This window comes from Bos indicus, chromosome 3 (genome assembly GCF_029378745.1).
Source record: "Bos indicus isolate NIAB-ARS_2022 breed Sahiwal x Tharparkar chromosome 3, NIAB-ARS_B.indTharparkar_mat_pri_1.0, whole genome shotgun sequence".
Lineage (NCBI taxonomy): Eukaryota > Metazoa > Chordata > Mammalia > Artiodactyla > Bovidae > Bos > Bos indicus.
This window is the reverse complement of record NC_091762.1, coordinates 95,749,926-95,775,662: the sequence shown is the minus strand read 5'-3', so window position 1 is coordinate 95,775,662 and position 25,737 is coordinate 95,749,926. Positions and strand designations below refer to the sequence as shown.

The 25,737-nt window shown below is 37.6% G+C and overlaps 1 protein-coding gene across 3 annotated transcripts in view; it reads right to left on the bottom strand.

The window, feature by feature from the left end:
- The window catches only part of FAF1 (Fas associated factor 1), a 497,713-nt gene that overhangs the window by 328,858 nt on the left and 143,118 nt on the right, over positions 1-25,737 (bottom strand). For all 3 annotated transcript variants that reach the window (XM_070780362.1, XM_070780369.1, XM_070780377.1), the window contains exon 4: positions 23,846-24,051. In XM_070780362.1, coding sequence (XP_070636463.1) covers positions 23,846-24,051 — 206 coding nt within the window. The remainder of the gene's footprint in view (positions 1-23,845; positions 24,052-25,737) is intronic.

Sequence of the window (25,737 nt, the reverse complement as noted above, 5' to 3'; positions counted from 1 at the left end):
TCACCAGTCACATCCACAACTGGGTATTGTTTTTGCTTTGGCTCCATCCCCTCATTCTTTCTGGACTTATTTCTCCACTGATCTCCAGCAGCATATACTGGGCACCTACTGACTTGGGGAGTTCCTCTTTCAGTATCCTATCATTTTGCCTTTTCATACTATTCATGGGGTTCTCAAGGCAAGAATACTGAAGTGGTTTGCCATTCCCTTCTCCAGTGGACCACATTCTGTCATTTGTCATAATGTGGTCATTAGGACCACATTTCCTAATCTGATTAAGAAAACAAAAAACAGACAAACAAAAATTTCAAAGTTTCTACATGCCCAAGCTATCTGGAGAAATTTAGGCCGATATCAGCAGTCTACATCAATCAGGGTGTGAGTTATTGTCATCACCAAACTAGGAAATGAAGGCCAGGAAATCTGCTCTATTTCTCCTTGGTTACCACATATACTTGAATTAACCTAAAACTTTAAGTTTCCTTGATCCTCTGCAAACTAGAAATTATTTTCCAAGTATATAAAGGAATTTCCAAACCAAATCTGTTTGTGTATCAGCTTGAAAAGTGAAAGTGAGAGTTGCTCAGTCGTGTCTGACTCTTTGTGACCCCATGGACTATACAGTCCCTGTAATTCTCCAGGCCAGAATAATAGAGTGGTAGCCTTTCCCTTCTCCAAGGGATCTTCCCAACCCAGGGATCGAACCCAGGTCTCCTGCATTGCAGGCAGATTCTTTACCAGCTGAGCCACAAGGGAAGCCCAAGAATACTGGAGTGGGTAGCCTATCCCTCTCCAGCGGATCTTCCCAACCCAGCTATCAAACCAGGGTCTCCTGCATTGCAGGCAGATTCTTAACCAACTGATATTAAACCATCAGTTTAATATCCTATAATAGCATAATTGCCTAAAATGGTAGAGAAGGTCAGAAGAGGTATGCAAAACAAAGGATAAGCTCAAAAGTACAACAATCCTAAAATAGCAAGATGTACTAAGATGTTTGTTTTTATTGAAGTGTAGTTGATTTACAATGCTGTGTTAGTTTCTGGTGTACAGCAAAGTGACTCAGTTTCAGTTCAGTTCAGTCCCTCAGTCGTTTCCGACTCTTTGCAACCCCGTGAATTGCAGTACGCCAGGCCTCCCTGTCCATCACCAACTCCAGGAATTCACTCAAACTCACGTCCATCGAGTCGGTGATGCCATCCAGCCATCTCATCCTCTGTCATCTCCTTCTCCTCTTGCCCCCAGTCCCTCCCAGCATCAGAGTCTTTTCCAATGAGTCAACTCTTTGCATGAGGTGGCCAAAGTACTGGAGTTTCAGCTTTAGCATCATTCCTTCCAAAGAACACCCAGGACTGATCTCCTTTAGAATGGACTAGTTGGATCTCCCTGCAGTCCAAGGGACTCTGAAGAGTCTTCTCCAACACCACAGTTCAAAAGCATCCATTCTTCAGCACTCAGCTTTCTTCACAGTCCCAACTCTCACATCCATACATGACTACTGGAAAAACCATAGCCTTGACTAAACGGACACATGTTGGCAAAGTAATGTCCCTGGCTTCTGAATATGCCATCTAGGTTGGTCATAACTTTCCTTCCAAGGAGTAAGCGTCTTTTAATTTCATGGCTGCAGTCACCATCTGCAGTGATTTTGGAGCCCAGAAAAATAAAGTCTGACACTGTTTCCACTGTTTCCCCATCTGTTTTCCATGAAGTGATGGGACCAGATACCATGATCTTAGTTTTCTGAATGTTGAGCTTTAAGCCAACTTTTTCACTCTCCTCTTTCACTTTCACTTTCATCATCCTTTTCATACTCTTCTCCATTATGGTTTATTGCAGGATATTGCATATAGTTCTCTGTGCTATATAGTAGGATGTTACTGTTTATCTATTTTATATATAGTTATTCGTATCCTCTAATCCCAAACTCTTAAATTATCCCTCCCCCACCTCCTTTCCCCCTGGTAACCATGTTTGTTTTCTATGTCTGCAAGTATGTTTCTGCTTTGTGAATAAGTTCATTGGTGTCATATTTTAGATTCCAAATATAAGCAAACTATCACTTGATAACTGTCTCTGTCTAACTTACTTCACTTAGTATGGTCATCTCTACGTCCATCCATATTGATGCCAATGGCAACATTTCATTCTTTTTATGACCAAGTAGTATTTCATTGGGTATACCATATCTTCTTTATTGTTGGGCTGATAGAAGAGGTAATAATTAAAAACGCCTTACATTAAGGGGATATTCCTATTGCTTTTTCTTCTCCAGACTTTAGCCTACTAAGATGGTAAACAAGTTGGCCTTTGGAAAGGCAAGAGAATGGTCTGAGCAAATCAGAAATTCAAGATGCATATGAATTGGAGCTATAGGAAAGGAAATTCTCATTTAAAAAAAAAAAGGAAAAGAAAAACACAAACTAAAAGAAAAGGAAAATGGACAGGAGAAGATACCATTAAAGTTTAAGTATCAGATCAGGGCTCATCCCATTATCTGACAAATGTACTCAACAAATATTTAACTAACACCTACTACTGCCAAGCACCAAGGCACAATAAAGATAAGAAACTATGTCCATCTTCAAGGAACTCACAATCTAACAGAAAGATAACTTGTTAAGAAACTATAAAATAATTGCTATACGTCAATATATAATGGACAGAAAGAGAGCACAGGGCAAGATCCAATCACCATCTCACTGTGAGACTCTGAAACACCTGAAAAGGAGGTTCCAAAAGATACATTCTAAAATGAACCATGGATCTAAAGTGTGAAACTATCTGGAAATGATGCCTCACAAAGAATGTGCTATTTCCAGTTTTATTGAAATATAATCATTATATAACATACTGGTTCCAAAGTACCCAACATAATGATTTGGTATATGTACTGCAAAATGATTACCACCATAAGTTTAGTTGACAATCACCTTCTTAAAATTTTTTCCATGCAATGAGAACATTTTTAAGGTCTACTGCCTTAGCAAATTTAAACTACCTAATACAGTGTCGTCAACTATAGTCACAATACTACCCATTATATCCCCATAAAGCACACATTTTAACTTCAATACAATTCTGTGCAATAGTTGAATGAACTAAAGATATTTAGACTGAAGAAATGGGGGAAAATAGAACTGTCTTTTAATATCTGGAGAACTGTCAGGAGAGAAAATATATCACTTTGTGTATTCTTTCTCTGAAAACAGAATGAGATCAAAGTAGAATGAGGTCAAGTGAAGTGAAGTGAAGTCGCTCAGTCGTGTCCGACTCTTTGCGACAGGCTCCTGAGTCCATGAGATTTTCCAGGCAAGAGTACTGGAGTGGGTTGCCATTTCCTTCTCCAGGGGATCTTCCCGACTCAGGGATTGAACCTGGGTCTCCTGCATTGTAGCAGACGCTTTACCATCTGGGCTACCAGGGAAGCCCTGGTAGAATGAGGTCAAAGTGGTCACTTAAAATAAGAAAAAATTAATACATTTAGCTGATACCTGTTTTGCATGTGGTTGATGAAGTGTTTTTATTTATAAAATTTTAGTCAGAACTGCTGAACAATGGAATTACTTCCTTAAAATTAATGGGCATCCCATTGCTAAAAGAATTTAGGCACACACTAGATAAACCTAAAACAAAAATGCGGAAAAGACTACTTAGTGATCAGCTAGACTAGCTTTTACAGATCTTCCAAAACCATTAATCTCCATGAACCAGTAAGTCACTTACTCTCTTATGTCAGTTCTCACATCTATAATGTGGGGATCCAGGTTCTGGCTATCTCAAGGTAACATGAAAATAAGTAAGTCAATGAGTATAAAAGGGCAGGGGCAGAAGTGGGGCAGGATCAGGAGAGGAAACTATAGCATGAATCTGTCACTGGTAGAAAAGGAGAGAACTTTTCAGCTAACTGAAGACCAAAACCCCACCTTTATGCTCAAGATTGCAAATTCCTCCAGACACACCATTATTATTCCTGCTTCTGTGCTTTTCCTTGCCTAGAATAAACTCCTATGTCCACATGACATATTTTAACTCATAGCCTGGTTATTTCATTTCCTGAAATCTTTCATAGCCTGGTTCCTCTGTAATCTTTCCTAATCACTCTCATAACTCTATTTATTCCCTTTTCATATTTCCAAGTCACCAAATAAAACTGAATTGCTTCTTTGTCAACAGTCTCACAGCACTCTGTATGTATTTTCATAACTGACACTGTTTTATTGGAAAGATCATGAATTCTAGATTTGTTTAAGACTAAATCTGTGGTTCAGGAATTCTCTGAGCCTCAGTTTATTCCTCTCCAAAGCAGTTATAATAACATCTGCCTTACAGTATTGTTGTAAGGGTTGTACAGCAATTAAGTATAGTCAACATAGTAGCTGGTATACAGTAGGTAATGTATGTTTGTGTGTGTGCATGTATGTAAATGAATGAATGAATAGATAAATGTCCTTTTTTCTATGTCTTCTTCCTCTCTCTATCCAAACAGATGATGGAGTTTTTTGGGATAAGGAATTCCTTATTTATACATAGCCCAAGACCTTAGCATAATATTAAGCATAAAGTAATCAGCAAACACCTATAACAAAATGACCCATTCTAATTGCACAGAAGTCTTTTGAAATTTACTCCCTAATTTTCAGCAGTAGTTGCTAAACATGAGACCCTGGGAAAGTACAACATTATTTACTATTGCTATTACCTCATTTTATTGCACTCTGCAGGTTATTTCCTTTCTTACAAATTGAAGGTCTGTGGCAACCAGGAAATCTACTGGTGCCATTTTTCCATCAACATTCGCTCATTTCATTCCTATGTCATATTTTGATAAGACTCATGAAACTTCAGACTTCTTCATTACTCTTTTATTTGTTATGGTGATCTGTGATCAAATGACCTCTGATGTTACCAGAGAAATTGTTTGGGGGCACTATGAACAATGCCCATATAAGACTAGAAACTTGATAAATACTGTGTGTACTCTGACTGATCCACCATCAGGCCATTCCCCTTTCTCTTTCCTTGGGTCTCCCTAATCCCTGAGTCACAATAGTATGGAAATTAGGACAATTATTAAACTTACAATGGCCTCCAACTGTTCAAGTGAAAGAAAGGGTCATATATCTCTCACTTCAGAATCAAATGCTGTAAATGATTAAACACAATGAGGAAAACATGCAGAAAGTCAAGACAGCCCAAAAGCTAGGTAGGCCTTTTTGAACAAACATTATCAAAGTTGTGAAAAGGAAAAGTCCTGAAAGAAAATTAAAAGTGCTATTTCAGTGAATATACAAATGAAAGAAAGTGAAACAGCCATATTTGTGACACAGAGAAAGATTCAGAGGTCTGCACAGATCAAACTAACCACAACAATCCCTTAAGCCAAAGCCTAATTCAGAGAAAGGTCCGAACTCCCTTCAATTCTAAGAAGGTTGAGAGAGGTGACGAAAGTACAAAAGAAAAGTAGGAAGCTAGCAGAGGTTACTTTAAGAACTTTAAGGAAAGAAGCCATCTCCATAACAAGAAAATCCAAGGTAAAGCTGCAAGTGCTGAGGTAGAAGCTAAGGCAAGTCAGAACATTAGTCAAGATAATTAATGAAGAAGGATACACTAAACAACAGATTCTCATATAGACAAAACAGCCTTATATTGGAAGAAGATTCCACCCAGGGCTTTCACAGCTAGAGAGAAGTCAATGTTGTTGTTCAGTCACTGAGTCATGTCCAACTCTTTGGGACCCGAGGGATTCCAGCACACAGGCTCCCCAACAAGGCTTCACTATCTCCTAAAGTTTGCTCAAATTCATGTCCACTGAATCAGCAATGCCATCCAACCATCTCAATCTCTGTCATCCCCTGCTTCTGCCTTCAATCTTTCTCAGCATCAGGTGCTTTTCCTATGAGTCAACTCTTCACATCAGGTGTTGCAAGTACTGGAGCTTCAGGTTCACCATCAGTCCTTCCAATGAATATTCAGGGTTGATTTCCTTTAGGATTAACAGGTTTGATCTCCTCGTAGTCCAAGGGACTCTCAAGAGGCTTCTCAGTCAGTTCAGTAACTCAGTCCTGTCAGATGTTTTGTGACACCATGGACTGCAGCATGCCAGGCTTGCATGTCCACACCAACTCCAGGAGCTTGCTCAAACTCATGTCCATCAAGTCGGTGATGCCATCCAACCATTTCAACCTCTGTCGTCCCCTTCTCCACCTGCCTTCAATCTTTCCCAGCATCACAGTTTTTTCCAATGAGTCAATTCTTTCCATCAGGTGGCCAAAGTACTGGAGTTTCAGCTTCAGCATCAGTCCTTTCAATGAATATTCAGGACTGATCCCCTTTAGGATGGACTGGTTGAATCTCCTTGCAGTCCAAGGGACTCCCAAGAGTCTTCTCCAACACCACACTTCCAAAGCATCAACTCTTCAGCACTCAGCTTTCTTTATAGTCCAACTCTCATATCCATACATGACTACTGGAAAAACCATAGCTTTGACTAGACTCACCTTTGTCAGCAAAGTGATGTCTCTGCTTTTTAATAACTTTTCTTCCAAGGAGCAAGTGTCTTTTAACTTCATGGCGGCAGTCACCATCTGCAGTGATTTTGGAGCCAAAGAAAATAAAGTCTGTCACTGTTTCCATCGTTTCCCCATCTATTTGCCATGAAGTGATGGGACCAAACGCCATGATCTTAAGTTTTCTGAATGTTGAGTTTTAAGCCAACTTTTTCACTCTCCTCTTTTACTTTAATCAAGAGGCTCTTTAGTTCTTCTTCACTTTCTACCATAAGAGTGATATCATCTGCATATCTGAGGTTACTGACATTTCTCTTTGGATATATTGATCAGATCAGATCAGATCAGTCGCTCAGTCGTGTCTGACTCTTTGCGACCCCATGAATCGCAGCACGCCAGGCCTCCCTGTCTATCACCAACTCCCGGAGTTCACTCAGACTCACGTCCATCGAGTCAGTGATGCCATCCAGCCATCTCATCCTCTGTCGTCCCCTTCTCCTCCTGCCCCCAATCCCTCCCAGCATCAGAGTCTTTTCCAATGAGTCAACTCTTCGCATGAGATGGCCAAAGTACTGGAGTTTCAGCTTTAGCATCATTCCTTCCAAAGAAATCCCAGGGCTGATCTCCTTCTGAATGGACTGGCTGGATCTCCTTGCAGTCCAAGGGACTCTCAAGAGTCTTCTCCAACACCACAGTTCAAAAGCATCCATTCTTTGGTGCTCAGCCTTCTTCACAGTCCAACTCTCACATCCATACATGACCATAGGAAAAACCATAGCCTTGACTAGACGAACCTTTGTTGGCAAAGTAATGTCTCTGCTTTTGAATATGCTATCTAGGTTGGTCATAACTTTCCTTCCAAGGAGTAAGCATCTTTTAATTTCATGGCTGCAGTCACCATCTGCAGTGATTTTGGAGCCCAGAAAAATAAAGTCTGACACTGTTTCCACTGTTTCCCCATCTATTTCCCATGAAGTCATGGGACCAGGTGCCATGATCTTCGTTTTCTGAATGTTGAGCTTTAAGCCAACTTTTTCACTCTCCACTTTCAATTTCATCAAGAGGCTTTTTAGTTCCTCTTCACTTTCTGCCATAAGGGTGGTGTCATCTGTATATCTGAGGTTATTGATATTTCTCCCGGCAATCTTGATTCCAGCTTGTGTTTCTTCTAGTCCAGTGTTTCTCATGATGTACTCTGCATATAAGTTAAATAAACAGGGTGACAATATACAGCCTTGACGAACTCCTTTTCCTATCTGGAACCAGTCTGTTGTTCCATGTCCAGTTCTAACTGTTGCTTCCTGACCTGCATACAAATTTCTCAAGAGGCAGATCAGGTGTTCTGGTATTCCCATTTCTTGAAGAATTTTCCACAGTTTATTGTGATCCACACAGTCAAAGGCTTTGGCATAGTCAATAAAGCAGAAATAGATGTTTTTCTGGAACTCTCTTGCTTTTTCCATGATCCAGTGGATGTTGGCAAATTGATACTTCTATGCAAAGTATCACGTGAAATGCTAGGCAATCTTCATTTCAGCTTGTGCTTCATCCAGCCCGGCATTTCGCATGATACTCTGCATACACGTTAAATAAGCAGGGTGACAATATATAGCCTTGATGTACTCCTTTCCCAATTTGGAACCAATCTGTTGTTCCATGGCTGGTTCTAATGGTTGCTTCTTGACCTGCATACAGATTTCTAAGGATGCAGGTCAGGTGGTCTGGAATTCTCATCTCTTGAAGAATTCTCCACTTTGTTGTGATTCACACAGTCTACGGCTTAGTGTAGTCAATAAAGCAGAAGTAGATGTTTTTCTGGAACTCTCTTGCTTTTTCAATGATCCAACAGATGTTGGCAGTTTGATCTCTGGTTCCTCTGCCTTTTCTACATCCAATTGGAATATCTGGAAGTTCTCGGTGCACACACTGTTGAAGCTTGGCTTGGAGAATTTTGAGTGTTACTTTGCTAACGAGTGAGATAAGTGCAACTTGTGCAGTAGACTGGCATTCTTTGGCATTGCCTTTCCTTGGAATTGGAATGAAAACTGACCTTTTCCAATCCTATGGCCATTGCGGAGTTTTCCAAATTTGCTGGCATATTGAGTGCAGTACTTTCACAGCATCATCTTTTAGGATTTGTAATAGCTCAACTGGAATTCCATCACCTCCACTAGCTGTGTTCGTAGTGATGCTTCCTAAGGCCCACTTGACTTCACATTCCAGAATGATTGGCTCTAGGTAAGTGATCAGGCCACTGTGGTTATCTGGGTCATTAAGATCTTTTTTTGTATAGTTCTTCTATGTATTCTTGCCACCTCTTCTTAATATTCTCTGCTTCTGTTAGGTCCATACCATTTCTGTTCTTGATTGTGCCAATCTTAGCATGAAATGCTCCCTAGGTATCTCTAATTTTTCTTGAAGAGATCTTTAGTCTTTCCCATTGTATTGTTTTCCTCTATTTCTTTGCATTGATCACTGAGGAAAGCTCTCCTATCTCTCCTTGCTAAGAGTCTTCTCCAGTACCACAATTTGAAAGCATCAATATTTTGGCACTCAGCCTTCTCTATGGTCCAACTCTTACATCCTCACATGACTACTGGAAAAACCATAGCTTTGACTAGACAGACTTTTGTCGGCAAAGTGATACCTCTGATTTTTAATATGCTGTCTGGGTTTGTCATAGCTTTTCTTCCAAGGAGCAAGCGTTTTTTAATTTCATGGGAGCAGTCACTATCCACAGTGACTTTGGAGACATCAATGCCTCACTACAAAGCTACAAAGGACAGGCTGACTCTCTTGTTGGGGGCTAATGCCACCAATAGTCATTTTATCATTCTGAAAATCCTAGTACCATTAAGAATCACAGTAAATCTGTGATAGAGCACTCTGTTTGTGCTCTATAAATGGAACAACAAAACCTGGATGAAAACAGATCTGATAACATATTTGCTGAATATTTTAAGCCCACTGTTGAGTTCCTACTGTTCAGAAAAAAAAGATTCTTTCCAAATTATTTCTCTCCACTGACAACACACCTGGTCTTAAAAGAGCTCTGATGGAGACGTACAAAGAGATTCATATTGTTTTCATGCCTGCCAACACAACATTTATTCCTCAGCCTGTGGATGAAAGAAGGAGTCATTCCAAATTTCAAGTCTTACTTTTTGAGACATACATTTCATATGGCTATAGCTGCCATAGATGATAATTCCTCTGATGGATATGAGCAAAGTAAATTCAAAGCCTTCTGGAAAAGATTCACCATTCTAGATGCCATAAAGGATAGTCATGATTCATGGGAAGAGGTCAAAATATGAACATTAACAGGAGTTTGAAAGAAGTGGATTTCAACCATCATGGATGACTTTGTGGAGTTCAAGACTTCAGCAGAGGAAGTAACTGCCAATGTGGTGCAAATAGGAAGAGAACCAGAATCAGAAGTAGGGCCTGAAGATGTGACTGAATTGTTGCCATCTCATGGGAAAACTTGAACAAATGAAGAGCTGCTTCTAATGCATGAGCAAAGAGAGTAGTTCTTTGAGATAAAATCTACTATTAGTGAAGATGTAGTGAAGATGCTGAAATGACAACAAAGGACTTAGAATATTACATAACCTTAGTTGATAAAGCAGTGGCAGGGATTGAGAAGATTCGTTCCAATTCTGAAAGAAGTTCACTGTGGGTAAAATGCTATCAAAGAGCATCACACACTACAGAGAAATCATTTGTGCAAAGAAGAGTCAATTGATGTGGAAAACTTCACTGTTGTCTTATTTTAAGAAACTGTCACAGGCAAGCCAACCTTCAGCAACTGACACCCGAATCAATCAGCATTCATCAGCACTGAGATAAGATCCTCAACCAGCAAAAAGATTATGACTCGCCAAAGGCACAAATGATGACTAGCAAATTTTAGCAGTATTTTTAAGGAATGTGGATTATTTTCTCAGACATAATACTACTGCACATTTAAAACACTACAATACAGTATAAACAAATTTTTAATGCACTGGGAAAGCAAAAAGTACATGTAACTTGTTTCATTGTGACAGTCACTTCATTGTAGTAGTCTTGGAACCAAACCCACAATATCTCCAAGGTATGCTTGTACAAGTATGTGCAACCCATTACTATGTATGATTATTCCTTTAAAAAGGAGAAAAGCTATTTTACAATCTTTCAAAGGAAGATGATAGGGAACTTTTCAAAGGAAGATGATAGGGAACTATCAGAGGAAGAGGAGATTGAAAGATGAATGGAAGAAAATAAAGATGGTAGAAAACATAACTCTATGCTTCTGATCTTCACTGCCTTCCTATGAAGATATGACAACAAAAATCACATGAGGAATGAAAGTAACTGAGTAAACATTATTTCCAGATAAAGACATTTTATAAAATGTCAAACTTAAACCACGCACCAAACTGACAATTGCATGGATTTAAGAATCAGAGGTGGCTCAGACAGTAAAGATTTCATTTGCAATGCAGGAGACCGGGTTTGAACTCTGGGTCGGGAAGATCCCCTGGAGAAGGGAACGGTCACCCGTTCCAGTACTCTTGCCTGGAGAATTCCATGGACAGAGCACCGGTGGGCTACAGGCAAAGAGTTGGACATGACTGAGCAACTAACACTTCGATACTTTTACTTTTGAAGAATCAGAGAGGGAAGGTACTCATTTTGTTCTTTATATACATCTCTATTTTAAAAATGTTTACTAAAGCACAGTATCTAAAAATGTGGGGCTAAATTTTTTTTAAATTCTAATGCATAAATAAAAATAAATTATGCACAGTAAGACCAGCATGGGATGATGCTTATTTAGACTTTAAATTGACTTTATATGATGTATATAACTCAAATCATTATGCCTCACACCTTAAACTGTGCTCTATGTTAATTATAACTCAATAAAACTTGAAAAATGATTTTATAAATAATTTGGAGTACATAATGGTTAACATGGTGACAACAGACATGAGTTTGCTGATGGACCAAAGAAAAATATTACTAATAGATAACATTTGCTATCTTTCCTCTTCAGAAGTACAAGCTATGATCAGTTCTCTTGCTTCATGCTGATTCATATATGTGAGGCAAAAAAGGTTGCTACTATTTCTTTCCACATGTACCGATAACAACAACAAAATTACAGAGTTTATCTGCATTTAAGAGTCAAGACCAGAAAACAAGTTCATATATTCAAGACAAAAACTGGTTTGAAATATTCCAAACTATTTTTTTAGGTTCAAATGCACTTGGTAAATGTTTTAACTCTTTCCATACTCATCAAACACTTTTACACCAAAATGGCATTCAACATAATAAAAGGATTAAAAGCTCTTAAGAAAGAAGATTTAAAAAAAAAATAAATAAGGCAAATGGTTCAGCTCACAACAAACCCATTTTTCTGCTACACTCCAGAAATGGAACTTAAGGCTTTGCTGAACAGGCCCAGCAAAAGCAGGTTTGCAGACAGATTTTATGGAACAAACTGTATCGAACAAATACCTGTATGTCTATTGCTAGATCTTAGACATAAAAATATACAATAATTCCTATCTTCAAGGTGACACTACTTCACAGTAGACAGTATTGCTGCTTTAAAATAATTCTTTTAGTTTATTCAAGAAAATCCAGAACAATTTTGTAATAAAATGAAACTACAGTAATAAAAAGGACACAAAAATATTAACAGACCAATACAATTACCACTAGGTGTCACTCTGATATAAAGTTCTTGGCTGCCTTTAGGCTTACTTTTATACTTTGTAAAGTCTTCCTGGTAATAACATGGGAATGGCATTATCTTATTTAGTATCTCTCTGTACTTTAGTATTTATTTACATATATATATATATATATATAGAGAGAGAGAGAGAGAGAGAGAGAGAGAGATACAGGAAAAGTAGTATTTATCCAACTCCTTAATAACAGTAAGATGGCCAACAGCTAAAAACTAACAATTATAAGTCACATAAAATTTCATGTGTCTATTTTTTAAATTTCCTGCAGTAGACGATTTAATGTGCATACAAATTTATACACATGCTCATTTACTGAGACATACATATTAACTGATCTGCTGCTGCTGCTGCTAAGTCGCTTCAGTCGTGTCCGACGCCAAACATTGCGTTTAGAGGAAGAATTCAGAGACAAAAAAAGAACATGGTCTCTGAGTTTGAGAAGTTAATATTCACAAGGGAAAACCAAAACACAAAAAAAGAGTAAGATGTTTTAAAATCAATTTTGAAAGTATACACAAAATTTTATGATATCATAAGAGATGAATCAAAGTAACTATGTCAACAGTGGTTAGGAAGGGCTTCATAAAGGGAGATGTTTACTCATGGTATTCAAAGATGAGTGTAAGCTTTCCAGAAAACTAAAACAAGAAAGAAGAAAGTCAAACAGAATATAGAAAGTAAGGTACCACCAAAGGATATGAGGAGATTTAGAAAGATTATAAAAGATCACCATAGGAAAACTATGTAAGATACAGAACAGAGGAAGGAAGAAACTGAAAGAATAGAAATAGAGGGAGGAACTGTTACAGTAACTAATGAAAGAAATTAATTCTTGAACTGCAACATAAGGAATCAAAATAAAGGAGGAATTCAAGTGATACCATGAAACTAAGAGAACTTAATCAAAAGCAGTGAAAGAAATGAAAGAAAAAAAACTTCCAACAATTCCAAATATCCCTGAGTGTGCCTTCCACAGTGATGCATATCAACAAACCAACAATGAACAAAGAAAACATCCATGATGTGATTATTTAACTGGTATATAATTCATAATAAGAGAATAACTATAATCCAGAACAAATAAAAAATTGGAACAGTGTGGACAAGCAGTAGAAAGATACATATCATACAATAATAGTATCCGGCTTACAATTTATTTGGAATCAAGTTTCATTTATAAAATGTATGTAGCTACTTAAATTGTATTTGTTTTCTTTTTTTTTTAAGTTTTTTTTTATTTTTTAACTTTACAATATTGTATTGGTTTTGCCATATATCAACATGAATCCACCACAGGTATACACGTGTTCCCCATCCTGAATCCTCCTCCCTCCGCCCTCCCCGTACCATCCCTCTGAGTCGTTCCAGTGCACCAGCCCCAAGCATCCAGTATCATTCATCAAACCTGGACTGGCGACTCATTTCATATATGATATTATTCATGTTTCAATGCCATTCTCCCAAATCATCCCACCCTCTCCCTCTCCCACAGAGCCCACAAGACTGTTCTATACATCAGTGTCTCTAGTACTCTTGCCTGGAAAATCCCATGGATGGAGGAGCCTGGTAGGCTGCAGTCCATGGGGTCGCAAAGAGTCAGACATGACTGAGCGACTGCCCTTTCACTCTTCGCTTTCCTGCATTGGAGAAGGAAATGGCAACCCACTCCAGTGTTCTTGCCTGGAGAATCCCAGGGACAGGGGAGCCTGGTGGGCTTCTGTCTATGGGGTTGCACAGAGTCGGACACGACTGAAGCAACTTAGCAGCAGCAGCATTCAGGGTTATGGAGAAGGTAATGGCACCCCACTCCAGTACTTTTGCCTGGAAAACCCCATGGACAGAGGAGCCTGGTAGGCTGCAGTCCAAATGAATGATAACACAAATGCTTCTGTAGAAGTCCATTTTTACAGTAAATTAAAAGACTAAGAGTTTACAAAATGTGACCCCTAGAAACTCTATCATATATATCTATAACAAAGCTTTAAAATAGTTCACATTCTCCAAACTAGGATAGAATTAAAGTATAATTTTAACATATATAATCGAGAAGTGAACATTTTCATCACCATCTTTGAAATGAGCAGGGACACAAAACTGACTCCAACTGAGTGAACCAATAAAAAGTGGATGAAGTGATTAAAATATCCATGAACTTTCACCATATCCCAAATACTTCAACAACAAAAAAGTGAAGTCACTCAGGCATGTCTGACTCTTTGCAACCCTATGGACTATAATCCACCTCCTCCATAGGCTCCTCCTCCATCCATGAGATCTTCAAGGCAAGAATACTGGAATGGATTGCAATTTTCTTCTCCAGGGGATCTTCCTGACCCAGGGATAGAACTCAGGTCTCCCACAACAAAAAGAATAAGGTCAATTTGAAAGAGTCGCTATTAACTACTCAGTCTCATGCTATACAAGAGCAGTTAAAATTTATTTAATACAGAACTGTATTCTAGTATTCTTAAAATAGATAAAAACTTGAGATAATTTTATGATTTAAAAGAGAAAGTATTACATGACACTGAGTTACTTCTCTAATTACAGTGAATACATTCATCATTATGCTAAGAAAGTAAAGGCCTGCTAATACCCTCCTAATATACCAAGGATAACTTGGCAATATTACTGAAAATACGTATAGGCAATAAGCATGATCAATTCTAACTAATTATAATACTCCTGTAAAGATAAATAAAATTATTTTTCAATATCAGTAGATGAGTTTTGTGATTTTAAAAATGCAAGCTCATTTTAAATGTCAGCAAAGAGACAGAAAGTATAAAAATTATAAAAACTATAAAAAAGAATCAAACATAAATCCTGGAGCTGAAAAATACAATAAGTGAATTGAACATTTCACTAAAGGGGCTCAACAATAGACTTGATTAACAAAAAGAATCTATGTGCTAAGACATGTCACTTGAAATTATCCAGAGAAATAAAATGAAAGATAAAAAAGACTGAAGAAAGGCCAAAGGCCTTATGGTAATCCATTAATGGACAAATATACACATAATGGGAGCTGCGGAGGGAAGGAGAAAGCAGATTTGAAGAAATAATGGTTGAATACTTCCCAAATATGGGAAAGAAAAGACATTCAGATTCATAAGGCACAAAAGATAACAGAAGGATAAATCCTAAGAAATCTACATCAAAACACATTAAAATCAAACTGTCAAATTAAAGGATGTGAATGCGTGCATGTGTGCTCACTCAGTCATGTACAACTCTATGCAACCCCATGGACTGTAGCCTGCCAGGCTCCTCTGTCCCTGGAATTTTCCAGGCAAGAATATTGGAATGGATAGCCATTTCCTACTCCAGGGGATCTCCCTAATTCAGGGCTCAAACCCACATGTCCTGAGTTTCAAGCATTGGCAAGTGGATTCTTTACGACTGAGTCACCTGGCAATTAAAGGATAAAGAGAAATGTGAAAACAGCAAGAGAAAAGCTTGTCACATAAAGGGGACCCTCACAAGACTATCAGCTAATATTTCTCAGTAGAAACCTTTCCAGTCGAAAGAAAGTAGAATAATATATTCAAAGTTCTGAAAGAACAAAACCACCAAACAAGAATACTATGGCCAGCAAAATTATCCTTCAAATATTAAGGCAGAATAAAGACTTCACCAGATAAACAAAAGCTGAGAGAGTTCATCAACAGTAAGCCAACCTAATAAGAAATGCTCAAGAGAGTACTCTAAGTTCCAACAAGAAGACACTACATAGAAACAAACCACAGAATATTTTAACAGTGGTACTTAAAACACTTAATCTGAGAGAGGAGTTAAAAGACAAAAGTGCAAAAAATAAGTATAACTAAAAATATGTTAATGTATACATAATATGAAAAGATGCAATTTATGAATCAGTAACAAAAACAGGCAGGTCAGGTGGTCTGGTATTCCCATCTTTTTAAGAATTTTCCAAAGTGTGTTGTGATCCACACAGTCAGAGGCTTTGGCATGGTCAATAAAACAGAAATAGATGCTTTTCTGGAACTCTCTTGCTTTTTTGATGATCCAACGGATGTCAACCTCTTGAGAAATCTGTATGCAGGTCAGGAAGCGACAGTTGGAACTGGACATGGAACAGACTAGTTCCAAATCGGGAAAGGAATATGTCAAGACTGTATATTGTCACCCTGCTTATTTAACTTATATGCAGAGTACATCATGAGAAATGCTGGGCTGGATGAAGCACATACTGGACAAGATTGCTGGGAGAAATATCAATAACCTCTGATATGCAGATGATACCACCCTTATGGCAGAAAGTGAAGAAGAACTAAAGAGCCTCTTGATGAAAGGGAAAGAGGAGAGTGGAAAAGATGGCTTAAAGCTCAACATTCAGAAAACTAAGATCATGGCATCTGGTCCCATCACCTCACGGCAAATAGGGAAACAGTGGGAAAGTAATAGACTTATTTTTGGGGGGAACTCCAAAACCACTGCAGATGGTGATTGCAGCCATGAAATTAAAAGACACTTCCTCCTTGGAAGTAAAGTTATGACCAACCTAGACAGCATATTAAAAAGCAGAGACATTACTTTGCCAACAAAGGTCTGTCTAGTCAAAGCTATGGTTTTACCACTAGTCATGTATGGATGTGAGAGATGGACTATAAAGAAAGCTGAGCACGTAAGAATTGATGCTCTTGAATTGTGGTGTTGGAGAAGACTCTTGAGAGTCCCTTGGACTGCAAGGAGATCCAGCCAGTCCATCCTAAAGGAAATCAGTCCTGAATATTCACTGGAAGGACTGATGCTAAAGATGATACTCCAATACTCTGGCCACCTGATGCAAAGAACTGACTCATTTGAAAAGACCCTGATGCTGGGAAAGATTGAAGGAGGGAGAAGGGGACGACAGAGGATGAGATGGTTGGATGGCATCACCGACTCAATGGACATGAGTTTGACTAAACTCCAGGAGTTGGTGATGGACAGGGAGGCCTGGCATGCTGCAGTCCATGAGGTCGCAAAGAGTTGAACATGACTTAGTGACTGAACTGAAATGAACTGAACAAAAAGAGGAGACAATAAAACAGCAGAGGTTTTGTATATGACTGAGGTTAGGTTAAAATAGATTGTAGTAACTGTAAGATGTCTTATATAAACCCAATGGAAACTACAGAGAAAATACCTAAAGGAGATATACAAAAGAAAATGAAAAGAATCAAAGAATGATACTACCAAAAAAAAAAAAAAATCAACAAAGAAAGACAGTAAAAGAGGAAAAGAGATAAAAAAGCCACAAGACAGAAATAAACAATTAACAAATAGCAACAGTAAGTTCTTTTCTATCAGTTATTACTTTAAATGTTTATGGATAAAACTCTCCAATCAAAAGACACAAACAGGCTAAATGGATTAAAAACACAAACTCCAACTATATGCTGTCTATTGTGTGTATGCTCAGTTGTGTCCAAATCTTTGCAACCCCATGGACTATAGCCCATCAGGCTCCTCTGTCCATGGGATTTTCCAGGCAAAGTACTGAAGTGAGTTGCCAAAAGTATCTTCCTGACACAGGAATCAAACCCACGTCTCAGGCATCTCCTGCATTGACAGGTGGATCCTTTACCACTGAGCCACCTGGGAAGCTCATATACTGTCTACAGGAGACTCTAGATTCATGAACACATACAGGCTGAAACTGAAAGAATGAGAAAAGATATTCTGTGTAAATGGTCCAAAACCAGACAACTAGATGAAGGAGATCCCTCGCTCTCCCTATCCCTCCCGCCCACTCCCCCAAACACACACACACACACACATTCACGAGTACTATTCAGCCATAAAAAAGTACGAAATGCTGTCATCTGCAGAAACATGGATAGATCCAGAGATTATACTTGATGAAATAATACAGAGAAAGACAAATAATATATGATATCACTTTTATGTGGAATCTAAAAAATCTAATACAAATGAATGTATATACAAAAGAGAAAGAGACCCAGAGACATAGAAAACAAACTTATGGCTAAAAACGGGGAGAGGGAGCCAGGGAAGAAAAATTAGGAGTATGGGATTAACACACTACTTGGCTGGAGAATCCCAGGGACGGGGGAGCCTGGTGGGCTGCCATCTATGGGGTCGCACGGAGTCGGACACGACTGAAGCAACTTAGCAGCAGCAGCAGCATACGTGAGATAAATAAACTGTACAGCACTGGGAATTACACCCAATACATTTTAATAATCTATAGGGGAACATAATCTACAAAAATACTGAAACACTATACTGCATACCTGAAATTAACGCAATACTGTATATCAATTATACTTCAATCTAAGAAAAAAGAAAAAATGTTGTGAGAAAATATTATATAATGATAAAAGAAGCAATTCACCAGGAGGACATGTCAATTATGAGCATATATGTACTCAACATCAAAGAACCCAATTTACAAAGCCAACAAGGAAAGAATCAAGGGGAGAAATATATAACAACACAAAAATAGCAGAGGATTTCAATAATGGATAAAACTTCCACAGAGAAGATCAATAAGGACTTGAACAAAAATTGTAGACAAAATGGAATTAACAGACATGTACAAAACATAACATCCAACAGCATACACATCAGAATACACATCCTCTTAAGCACACATGGAACATGCTCAGGACAGATAATAAATTTAAGAAAAGCATAAAGGAAAGTGCTGCTGACTTTCAGTTTCATTATACTGTGGTTGGAAAACATATGTGGTATGATTTGAGTCTTCTTAAATCCATTAACTTGTTTGTAACCGAATATGGCAGGATTCCCTGGCAGCTGAGAGGTAAAGAATCCACCTGCAAATGCAGGAGATGCAGGTTTGATCCCTGGGTTGGGAAGATCCTCTGGAAAAGGAAATGGTAACCCACTCTAGTATTCTTGTCTGAGAAATCTCATGGATAGAGGAGACTAGAGGGCTACAGACCATGGGGTCACAAAAGGTGGACATGACTTACTGACTAAACAACCACCACCACCTAATATGTCCTCTATCCCAGAAAATTTACAAATATGTAGATATTAAACAATGTAATGCTTGAACAACCTATAGGCCAAAGAAGAAATAAAGAGAAGTAGAAAATATCATCAGACAAATGAGAACATAACATTACCAAAACTTATGGAAAGCTGTGCTAAGAGGAAAGTTTCTAGCAATAGATGCCTACATTTTAAAGAGTAGAAAGATCTCAAATAAAAACAATACTAAAATTCATATGGAACCACAAAAGACCCTAAATAGCCAAAACAATCTTGAGAAAGAAGAATGAAACTTAAGGCTTCACACTTACTGACTTCAAGAAATTTTACAAAGTTATCAAAACAGCCCAGGACTTGCATAAAGAAGAGAATAAAATAAAGTCCAGAACAAAACCCACACATAAGTCACATGATCATTGACAAGGGTACCAAGTCTACATTATAAAGAGTCTCTTTAACAAATAGTGTGGGCAAAATTGGATAGCCACATGCAAAAGAATGAAATTAGATGCTTATCTTATACCATACCCAAGAATTACCTCAAAATGGGTTAAAAATCTGAAATTGCAAAACTCCTAGAAGACAACATAAAGAAAAAACTCCATAATATTTATCTTGGCAATGATTTATTGGATATGACACCAGAAGCGTAGACAACAAATACAAAAATAGACTAGTGGGACTAAATTAAACTAAAAAGCGTCTGTACAGCAAAAGGAATAACAGAGTAAAAGGAACCTACAGAATGGGAAAAAATATTTGCAAACTACATTATCTGCTAAGGGGTTAATATTCAAAACAAAGAAATGTACAACTAAATAGCAATAAAGTTAAATAATCCAATTTAAAACTTGGCAAAGGACTTTAACAGACATTTCTCCAAAGACATACAAATGATCAACAGCTATATAAAAAGATACTCAATCATCATGAACTATAAATCAAAACTACAATGAGATGTCACTCATACATGTTAAGATGGTCATTATAAAAACAAAAACAAAATATCAGAAAATGACAAGCACTGGTAATGTGGAAAAATCAGAAGGAATACTTGTGTTCTATTGCTGGAAATGTAAAATGTTCAGCCACTATGCAAAAAAGTATAGAAGCTGCTCAAAAATTAAAAACAGAAATACCATATGATCCAGCAAGGCCACTTCTGGGTATTAATCCAGAAGAACACACCTAAAAGTCTATTGACAGAGGAATGGATAAGGAAGATATGGTACCTATATACAATGGAATATTTATTGTTGTTTAGTCCCTAAGTCGTGTCTCATTCTTTGCGACCCCATGGGCTACAGCCCATCATGATTCTCTGTCCATAGTATTTCCCAGGCAAGAATACTGCAATGGGTTGCCATTTCCTTCTCCAGGCGATCTTTCTGACCCAGAGATTGAACCCACGTCTCCTGCACTGCACTGGCAGGCAGATTTTTTTTACTGCTGAGATACTAGGGAAGCTCTAACAGAATATTACTCAGCCACATAAAAGCGTGAAATAATGCCATCTGCAGCAACACTGATGGACCTAGAGATTATCATACTAAGTGAAGTGAGGCAAATATCATATATCATTTATATGTGGAATCTACTTTTTAAAAAAAGAAATGAATGTATTTACAAAACAGAAATGAACTTACAGATACTGAAAACAAACTAACAGTTAGCAAAGGGGGAATGGGGAGGGGTGGCAATAAACTAGAACCCTGGAATGAATACACATACACTACTATATATAAGATATTAATAGATAACCAACAAGGATCTACTGTATAGCACAGGGAACTCTACTCAATATTCTGTGATAGCCTATAAGAGAAAAGAATCTTAAAAAAAAAGAATATATATATATATACATATAACTGAATCACTTTTGCTGTACACCTAAAACTAACACAACATTGTAAATCAACTATACTCCAATAAAATGAAATACAGAAAACAAAAACAAACAAACAAAAAAAACAGAGGAATAAACCAACACACACACAAAGAATTGAAAGTAATGTCTAAAGAGATATTTGCAATCCCATGTTCACCATAGCATTATTTACAATAGACAAGAGGTGGAAATAACCTAAATGTCCATAAACAGATGAACAGATAAAACATGGCACATACACACAATATAATATTCAGTTCAGTTCAGTCGCTCAGTCGTGTCCGACTCTTTGCGACCCCATGAATCCCAGCACACCAGGCCTCCCTGTCCATCACCAACTCCCGGAGTTCACTCAGACTCACGTCCATCGAGTCGGTGATGCCATCCAGCCATCTCATCCTCTGTCGTCCCCTTCTCCTCCTGCCCCCAATCCCTCCCAGCATCAGAGTCTTTTCCAATGAGTCAACTCTCTGCATGAGGTAGCCAAAGTATTGGAGTTTCAGCTTGAGCATCATACCTTCCAAAGACACCCAGGACTGATCTCCTTTAGAATGGACTGGTTGGATCTCCTTTCAGTCCAAGGGACTCTCAAGAGTCTTCTCCAACACCACAGTTCAAAAGCATCAATTCTTTGGTGCTCAGCTTTCTTCACAGTCCAACTCTCACATCCATACATGACCATAGGAAAAACCATAGCCTTGACTAGACAGACCTTTGTTGGCAAAGTAATGTCTCTGCTTCTGAATATGCTATCTAGGTTGGTCATAACTTTCCTTCCAAGGAGTAAGCGTCTTTTAACTTCATGGCTGCAGTCACCATCTGCAGTGATTCTGGAGCCCCCAAAAATAAAGTCTGACACTGTTTCCACTGTTTCCCCATCTATTTCCCATGAAGTCATGGGACCAGATGCCATGATCTTAGTTTTCTGAATGCTGAGCTTTAAGCCAACTTTTTCACTCTCCTCTTTCACTTTCATCAAGAGGCTTTTTAGTTCCTCTTCACTTTCTGCCTATAAGGGTGGTGTCATCTGCATATCTGAGGTTATTGATATTTCTTCCGGCAATCTTGATTCCAGCTTGTGCTTCTTCAAGCCCAGCGTTTCTCATGATGTAATCTGCATAAAAGTTAAATAAGCAAGGTGACAATATACAGCCTTGACGTACTCCTTTTCCTATTTGGAATCAGTCTGTTGTTCCATGTCCAGTTCTAACTGTTGCTTCCTGACCTGCATATAGGTTTCTCAAGAGGCAGGTCAGATGGTCTGGTATTCCCATCTCTTTCAGAATTTTCCACAGTTTATTGTGATCCACACAGTCAAAGGCTTTGGCATAGTCAATAAAGCAGAAATAGATGTTTTTCTGGAACTCTCTTGCTTTTTCGATGATCCAGCAGGTGTTGGCAATTTGACCTCTGGTTCCTCTGCCTTTTCTAAAACTAGCTTGAACATCTGGAATATTACTCAGTTTTAAAAAAGGAAATCCTGTAATATGTTACAACATGGATGAACCATGAGGATATCATACTAAGTGAAATAATCCAGAAACACAAATGCTGCATGATTCCACTTATATAAGATATTTAAAGTAGTCAAACTCATAGAAGCAGAAAATAGAATGACAACAGCCAGGGAACTCGGCAGTAGGGGAAAATGGGGAGTTGCTTTTCAGTGGATACAGTTTCACTTCTACAAGTGAAAAAGTTATAAACATTTGCTGTACAACAATGTAGCTACTGTTAATAAAACTATAATGTACATATCTCATTTATATCTGGAGGAATTTAGGCAAAGAAAAGAACAAGTCCAAATGCCTTACTGGGTATAACCTATTCAGTGAACTGAAAGAAGTCCATTACAAGTTGGGCACGGTGAGTAGAAGGAGAGTGATAACAGATGAAAACTAGAAATGCAGCAGTGTCTGGTCAAGCAGGGACTTACAGGCCATGTTAAAAGACTTGAATTTTATCCTCCAAACAGTGGAAAGTTTCTTAATGGATTTAAGTAAAGGAACAACTATCTGATTAGTTTTAACAGCCTTGCTTTTCTCTTAACATACTTCAATTAATAAAATTAAATAAGAATCTCCCCAAAAATGAACAAAAGCAAAATTTCAGAAATATCTAAAATTTAGATTTAAGGAAAAATTCTATTAAAATAAAAATACAATTTCTGGTTCTACAACAAACATGGATCAAATAATCTGAATCGAATATGAATTCAACATAGTTTCTCTATAGAATTTTGGTAAAGTTTGTCTTAAAACGGCAGGCATACACTTTGAGTTTCCTTTGAAAGAATAATGCTAAAGCATTTATTCAGACGCCAGGGAGGGAAAGTAATGGAAATGTCTTATTTCTGATCTCTCATTAATCAGTATTAAAAATGAGGGCACTTCAGCTAAAAAGTCTGATATCAATGTACTTAATAATTTTGTTATTTTTTTTAAGCTCTGAGATATTTGGTTGGTATCTGCCCTGAAACAGCTTTATATACCATTCTGTATATGTAGAACAAAAAACCTTTCTTCTCAAACTTACCTCAATCTCAAGACAGTATTTAAAATTAGAACACAATAATCTATATGGAACAACATCAATCTGGTTTTCTTTCTCCTTCTTGGTATAGCAGTCAACTCAAAAGAAAAGAATATGAGCTGAATGTTTACCTAATAAATTTTTTATTTGTGAAGGCTATATGGCAGGAAAAACCTTACCAACAGTACAGCTGTCTTCCAGTACCACATCAACATTTCTGTCTCTGTACTCAACCCTGAAGTCCAGCATCCGCGGTTGCCTTTCTACAATTTGCCTAGATGGCATTACAGGTCGAAATGCTGAAGAGGAAGAGGGAGCAGGAGCTGGAGCTGGGTGACTTGCTGGATCAAATGCAGGTCCTGATATAGTCTCACCTCCATAGTCACTGAAATATTGACAAAAAAGCATTATCATCAACCAAATCACTACAAATTACCACTAAAGATCTACTCCATACTTGGCTTGTGTTGTTCTTCACATCATATTTATCTACCTGTGCATCAAGGACTAACTTAAGTTCTAATTCTTTCACAAAATCTCTCCCACTGAGTGAAAGCCACCTTACTTTCCCTCTCATAGTAGTATCACACATATTATTCAATTATTTTTTTGTCTTGTGCTCTTACTATGTTGGTAAAACATCATTTAAACTCTTGTGAATTACAGTATTTTCTTAACCCACAGTATTTTCTTTCTGATTTACTTACCCAGTCGTTAACTACATTTTCCACAAAATCTATTCTGAAAACTTTACTATTTCTAAACCAAATAAACAAATAGCCTTAACCATTCCTTCTAAGAACAATCTTTCCTTCCCATCCCATCCCCAAATTTCACCTTTCTTCTAGCTAAATTATCCTTCATATCTCAGATTGAATATTTTTCAACTCAGAGCACGTTTTACTACCTCAGACTAGTTCTAACTTCTCACCACTACCAATAATTATGAAGCTCACATTTGTGTTTTTATTGGCTGTATCATCTGCCAAGTTCAATACTTTATCACAGGAGATACACATTTAACAAACTAATGAGAGGAGAAATAATTCTAAAGAATTTGGATTTCTTTCTCTAACTTAATGTATATTTTATATAATATATATATATATATATAGTCACTATTTTCCCCCTCAGTAGGAAAAGTAGTGGGGGAGCATAAGAAATGCTCCCATTAAATATCATTATTGTATAACTTTTCTCCAACATAAGAACTATAAGCTCAGTTCTAAAATACTTTTCTTCTCACCCTGAAGCTAAAGTAAATTAATGGGTGGGGGGCTCGAATAGGAACAATGACAAGAATGACCAAAAACAAGCTAGGTTAAGCCTTGTTTATACAATTAAGGAGAAAATATTTATATTTACTTCATATTTTAAAGAATAGAATTAGGATAAGACTAAGAATAGAGTAGAAGAGAACAGAATAGAATAGAAATTATCAGTATGTTTAATAGTTAGAACTAAGTATTGTTTCAAAAAACTTTTGATTCTGGGACATATTTGTAATATGTGTTTTGGATTCCAAATATTTCTCACTGTAGGTCACTGTCAAAAAGTCTTAACATGACTAGGTTAGATCTTAACTGAGTTCAGGCACTCAAGTAATCGCTGATTCAAAGACATAAACCTATCCATTCTCCCAGTTGTTACAGTCAAGGAAAGTAATGTGGGAAGGAAGACATGAGAACAGAGAAAATGTCCCAAGCAGGAAGAATGTCACTGCTGGAATCCAAAGTGAGTTTCTAATATCTAAGAACAGAATCTGTGCAACACTTCAGGTATCTAAATGTTGTCACAATGTCTCAGAACCTAAGAAAAACAGTAGCTTAGTCACTGACTTATTGTTTCTTAATTCCAAATTCACCCCTGTATAGTCTTCTGTAATTTAGGAGCTAAGATTTCTGCAAAATTATATTTTTTCTTTAAGGTTTCCTGATAGACTTTGTCAAATAGAGGTACTAGATAGAACTTAGTAACTAGGAGCAGGGCAAGAAAGATTTCCTTCTTCCTGTTTACATGCATTTCCATTAGCATCACCCTGCAGCTTTCAGTCGCGCGCTTTTTTTCAGCA